At 45.0% G+C, this 5,582-nt stretch overlaps 1 protein-coding gene across 1 annotated transcript in view; it reads left to right on the forward strand.

The window, feature by feature from the left end:
• The window catches only part of NARS2 (asparaginyl-tRNA synthetase 2, mitochondrial (putative)), a gene marked incomplete at its 5' end in the record, with an annotated part of 16,550 nt that overhangs the window by 5,521 nt on the left and 5,447 nt on the right, over positions 1-5,582 (forward strand). Inside the window, 2 exons of the mRNA XM_010159499.1 lie at positions 511-608; positions 2,695-2,721. Coding sequence (XP_010157801.1) covers positions 511-608; positions 2,695-2,721 — 125 coding nt within the window. The remainder of the gene's footprint in view (positions 1-510; positions 609-2,694; positions 2,722-5,582) is intronic.

The following is a 5,582-nucleotide window of genomic DNA, read 5'->3' on the forward strand; positions in this document are numbered from 1 at the left end:
GGGATGAGGCTGGGAGCACCCTAGTCTAGTGGAAAGTGTCCCTGCCCATGGCAGGGGGGTTGGAGCTAGATGATCTTTAAGGTCCCTTTCAACCCAAACCATTCTGTGATTCTATGAAATGTAGTACCCATGTAATCCTGAAATAGCAGGTAGAGGCAAGATGTAAACTCTTCTTCCACAAGTCTCATGCTTTGAAGGTGTGATTTCCCAGTGAAACTGAGGCAACATGAAACATTGCTTCTACTAAAAAGAGTGACTATCCCACCATGAGCCACTGTTGCTTCACTGGCTTTAATTCTAGCGGCAGTTCAACTGTGGGGTGAGAAAAGCTAGCTTACCAAATAAAAGAGGAGAAAACCAGCCCAAACCTGACAACATTGGTTACCCAAGTGTTCTGGACCCTGGAAGAATTACAGTAGCTTTTTACAACCACCATCAGTGTCAGCTGTACTTCTGCCATACACTGTATGGCTATATAGCGTGATTTAAATTAGTTTTCTTTCCTTTAAGGTTGCAGCTGTGGATCTCCTCGTACCAGGAATAGGGGAGTTGTGTGGAGGCAGCTTGAGAGAGGAGCGACTGCCCTTGCTCCAGTCACGTTTACAGAGGTACAGAAACCCCCCGTCTGCTAGGAGGCTTGCCTGACCAAAAGAGTGTTTCACCAGTCCTCAATGGTTGGCAAGACAGAGGCGTGGAAGGGCAATTCATGCTATTTAAAAGAAGCTTATTTTTGTCTTTGAGATACTTATCTGAGCAGGTGGTTGCAAACTGGTGAAGAAGTTCTTGTGCTTCTGTTGTAGGTATGCAAACTCCATTTTAGCTCATCACAGAAGATTTATTTTATGTTAGGAGGCAAGGGCAGCAGGTTGCCTCAGCTCTGAAGGGCTGGTGTGAGGCACTTCATCCTTGAGCCTTTCCTTTGCAGCTTTTGTGACCGAGAGTGGATTGTGAAGGTGGAGGCCGTCACGTAGTCAGTGCTTAGCTATATTTGTCATCACATTGTGTAACTGAGGAATTGCAGTTTGGGTTGGAAGCTCTGCTAGCTGTGATGCAGCTTGCCTCAGTCACATCATTTAAGAGAATACGGTTTTTGCTAACAGTTTGGTGGGAAGCTTCACTGGAAGTGCCTGGGACCTGTACTGAGTCATAGCTCTCTCCCCGCTGCTTTCTTCTGGGTTGTGTGACTTTGAGTATTTTTAGGCTAAATACGGTGTCAGAACATCAGAGCTGCTGTTTAGTTAACAGCAATTGACGTTATAGATGGGGTAATTCTCCACAGACAATTACTCCCTGGATCCTGTCTGATTGTTCAAAAGACCCTTGCATAACCCAGATGAGTCCATTTGTGCCAGCCATACACTTGTGCAAAGCAATTTTCGTGGAGGATTAATCCCAGAGTAACATCATTTGCACATTGGGAATGAGTCTGTTGCTTAAATCGTCTGCAGGCTCACAGAGATACAGCGAGTCAGTGGAGAAGAGCAAAATCCATTTCAGTGTAATGGATCCAAAAGGCGCAGGGCAATTAAAATCACCAGAACATTGGTTCTCGGTCTGTGGTGCAGGATGATGATATTATTCCCCATGCTTCCTGCCGCTCTCCCATGGCAGGCGTGCTGCAGCTGAAGCAAAGTACGATACTGCCTGCTGCGCCTTTTCGCTTGAAACTTTCGCTAGCGAGATCCAGGGCCCGCAGCCCTCGAGGCGTGGGGCTGCAGGAGTGGTCCTTGTGGAGGTTGTGGACTTTCCTGTTTGTCAGAGAAGTCATAAGAAGTATTTTAAACTACAAATGAGGTGTGTGGTCACTGACCTTGAAGTACAGCGCTACATTGAAGATGACCTGGAAAAAAAACACCCATTCTACGCATTTTTCTTAATTTTGAGTACTGAGGATCTGATCCGCTGAGCCCAAATACTTCATTAAGGCTTTTAAATAACACTTCCTGCAGACCCAGCATAACTAAGAGAGATAAAGAACGGGCTTCTTGTCTCCTCATGCATGCTTCATACAATAGCTGTTCGAGTCCTGGTCCGGGGCAGCTGCAGTGCACTGAAGATGAGAGAAGTGGTCTTTCTTTGCTTACAGTTTTCTGTTTGTGTTCAGAGAAATGGGGAAAAAATGAACGATTTCACTCTGTCTCTGCCAGGGCAGGAAAAGGGGAGAGGGTGCACTGGTGGCAATTAGAGAAAGATGTATTTTATTTAGTAGTTTTTCGGAAGTTGGCACCCATTATTAAAGCCATGGGGGTGGGGGGGTTGTGCAAGACGGAAGGGCAGCCACATAGCCGCGTGTGAAGAGATTTTGACTCGCTTAGAAATGAGATTGGCTGCATGACACTGGAAATTTAATTTTCAGACCTGTACTCTCCAAACATTCACAAACAGAGTTACTGATATACTTCAAGTTAAGAATATGCACAAGTCTTTGCAGGAAGCTGGAATCAACCCTGTATGTTGACAAAACAAACCTTGCATTATCAAAAGCATGTTGGGAACCTGTTCAAGGTTGTCTACCGATTGCCCGAACTGACAGCCACTGCTAATGCCTCCCCTTAATTTCCTGCCTTTCCTTTTTGAACTGGGTTTAGTTATCAGACCCTCCCTTTTCTCATAGCATTCTCCTCTAGCCAAGTGCTGCTTGTGTGCATCTCCTCTGTTCCTCTACTTACAAGGGGTTTTCTTTTTGTTCCACAGATTAGGACTTGCAGATGCCTACCAATGGTAAGACACTAGCTTGGTCTGCAAGCTCTATTTCTTTATTTTGAGCCTCTTTAAACAACTCTCTCATTTTTTTGATCCTGTTCTTGGGTGGACGTTCCTTGGCCCAGTTGCCCTTCCATCACTGCCAGTCTCAATGGAACAGCCAGTTTATTTAAACGAAGTTTAATCTAATGCTACTTAGTTTATCTTCCCAATCTGTCCACTCACAGCACAGATCATTCCTTTCAGGACTGCATGAAGTGGATTAATTTAGAACCCATCAATTATTTTTGATATTTAATCATTAGGCTGTGTTCCAAGTTGAATAGATTCTGACCACCATCGCATGAGATAAACAGGTTACGAAACCACAAGCCATTTGTGACCTTTAACAGCTCTGTGAATAACTCCCTTTGCAATTGACAGGGCAATTGGGTCGAAAAATCTTTCCTAACAAAGCGGTTGAAGCAATTAAAACTGTCCTGCTAAGGAGACAGATCAACCTTTGAATTAATGGTTCAGCCTGTTAAAACAACAGAAGGATCTTGGTGTTCTTCTTGACACGTGTTTCTACGTATGGACTTTGTCTTAGTGAGAGGGAGATAGTGCAGAGAATTTAAAATTTAGGAGAGTATATTCAAATATTCTGCAATATTTGGATTGATCGTTAGGGAGGCTGCCTTGAAAAAGAGCAGGGCACATGTAGGATTTTTCACTGTCATCTTCCCACAGAATGAAATCTCTTAACAACAGCCCAGTGCCTGACAGACCTTTACATCTTCCATTTGCAAATGGGTTGAATTAAATGTCTTCCTTTACTATTTGCATTTATGGGCCAGAATAGACCTCATTGCAGCCTTCCAGTACCTGAAGGGGGCTACAAGGATGCTGGGAGAGGACTTTTTACAAGGGCAGAGAGTGACAGGACAAGGGGTAATGGGTTTAAATTGAAAGCAGGGAGGTTTAGATTAGACATCAGGAAGAAGTTCTTCATGGAGAGGGTGGTGAGGCACTGGGACAGGTTGCCCAGAGATGTTGTGGATGCCCCATTCCTGGATGTCTTCAAGGCCAGGCTGGATGAGGCTTTGAGCAACCTGGTCTAGTGCAAGGTGTCCCTGCCCATGGCAGGGGGGTTGGAACTAGATGATCTTTAAGGTCCCTGCCAACCCAAACCATTCTGTGATTCTATGATTCTATATCCCTTCATCTGAAGGAAAGATTATACTGACCAAGGATGATCAGTTGTCTAGTTGGATGCTGAGATACAGCCTGAGGAATTCTGCTGTTCAGTGGCAAAGCCACTGCTAACTCAGCCCTGCCTCATGCTTCCCTCGAGAGAGACTAAGATGTTGCCTGTCACCCAGTTGCGTTTTCATGCGATATGTAGCATTCACATTCTGGAAACTCTTTCCTCCTGTGATCCTGTTTTGGAGACTCTTTCCTCCTCTATTCCCTCCACTCCATCACAGATGATGTGACTTCCCAGAGAAGATTAAAACTCTTGTGACCCCCTGCCATGGGGGTCTGGTGTCCTAGGAAGGTGCAGGATGGGAGTCATCCTGGATGCTTCTGGACTACAGTCCAGATCTGCCAGAAAACAGGTAGTTGGTGAGCCAGCATCCATCTTTTCGTGGAGGTGGCAGCGGAGACTGAAATTAATCTCCTCCAATTTAGTGATTGAATTTAGTCGCCAAAGCTGGCTCACAAACTCCTTGAAGAACAGTTGAGTCATTCCTTTTTAAGTGTAATATTTGCTGACTTTAGAATGGGCAGCCGTACAAGACGTGCTCCCTTTTGAAATCCCTTATATACTGCTGCATCTGTTTCTACCTGTTTTCTTTTCCCTCTAAGCATGGGGATATTGTGGGGGCTCACTACCTCCAGAACAGCTTCAGGAGTGCCTTGCTTGTGGGAGAATCGTCAGGCAAACAGGCAGCTGATGATATTAAGTACTGTTGTGCTTCTGTGTATTCCTGCCTTTTAGAAATCTTTTCTCAAAAGTAGATAAAAGGACATGTCCAGACTCCTGGGTTTTACACAATTCACTACATCCTTCCTGTTGTGCAGGTTTCTCTCCAGAAAGACTCTGAGTTGGAAAAGTATTTGGCTTGATTTTGCACCGTTATTTTATCTCATTTTCACACTCTTTTGTTTGAACTGTAGATAGAAGAGAGCTCAGTGCTGTAGATGCTGATCTTGGCGAGACTGAGAACTCTCTGTGGAACTGAGGTGGGAAAATCGGGTGATCAGGGTTTACTCTGGGAAGTCACTTGCTTTCTCTGTGACAGGGGACTATTGAGTATATTGCTTTGTAAACAGGGGACCTGATCTTGTTTGCAGCTTCCAGCTGCCAGGTTGGCATGAGCCATAACAAAACAGGTACCTTGTAGTGAACAGTGTGTTCCCACTACCATCAGCTTGAGCAGCATTTTAGACAGTCTTTGTACATGTAAGACACCTGTTTCCTCACTCTGATTATCGTAATGCGCATCAGTGGAGAAGATGGCCTCATACTGACCCCCTTACAGTCCAAGTAACTTTCTGATCTTCTGGTCTAACACTGCTGAAAGTACATACTGCCAGAGCAGGTGTTAGCTGCTGTCTTAGCATGGATATTCGTAGAATAGAAACACAGAATCTTTAGGTTGGAAAAGACCTTTAAGATCATCAAGTCCAACCGTTAACCCAGCACTGCTCATACCACCACTAAACCCTGTCCCTCAGCACCACATCTACACATCATCCTGAAGGGATGGTGACTCTACCACCTCCCTGGGCAGCCAGTTTCAATGCCTGACAGCCCTTTCTGGGAAGAACTTTTCCCTAATACCCAATCTAAACCTCCCCTGGCAGAACTTGAAGCTGTTTTCTCTTGTCCCATC

The sequence above is a fragment of the Eurypyga helias genome, unplaced genomic scaffold, assembly GCF_000690775.1.
Source record: "Eurypyga helias isolate BGI_N326 unplaced genomic scaffold, ASM69077v1 scaffold41849, whole genome shotgun sequence".
Taxonomy (NCBI): domain Eukaryota; kingdom Metazoa; phylum Chordata; class Aves; order Eurypygiformes; family Eurypygidae; genus Eurypyga; species Eurypyga helias.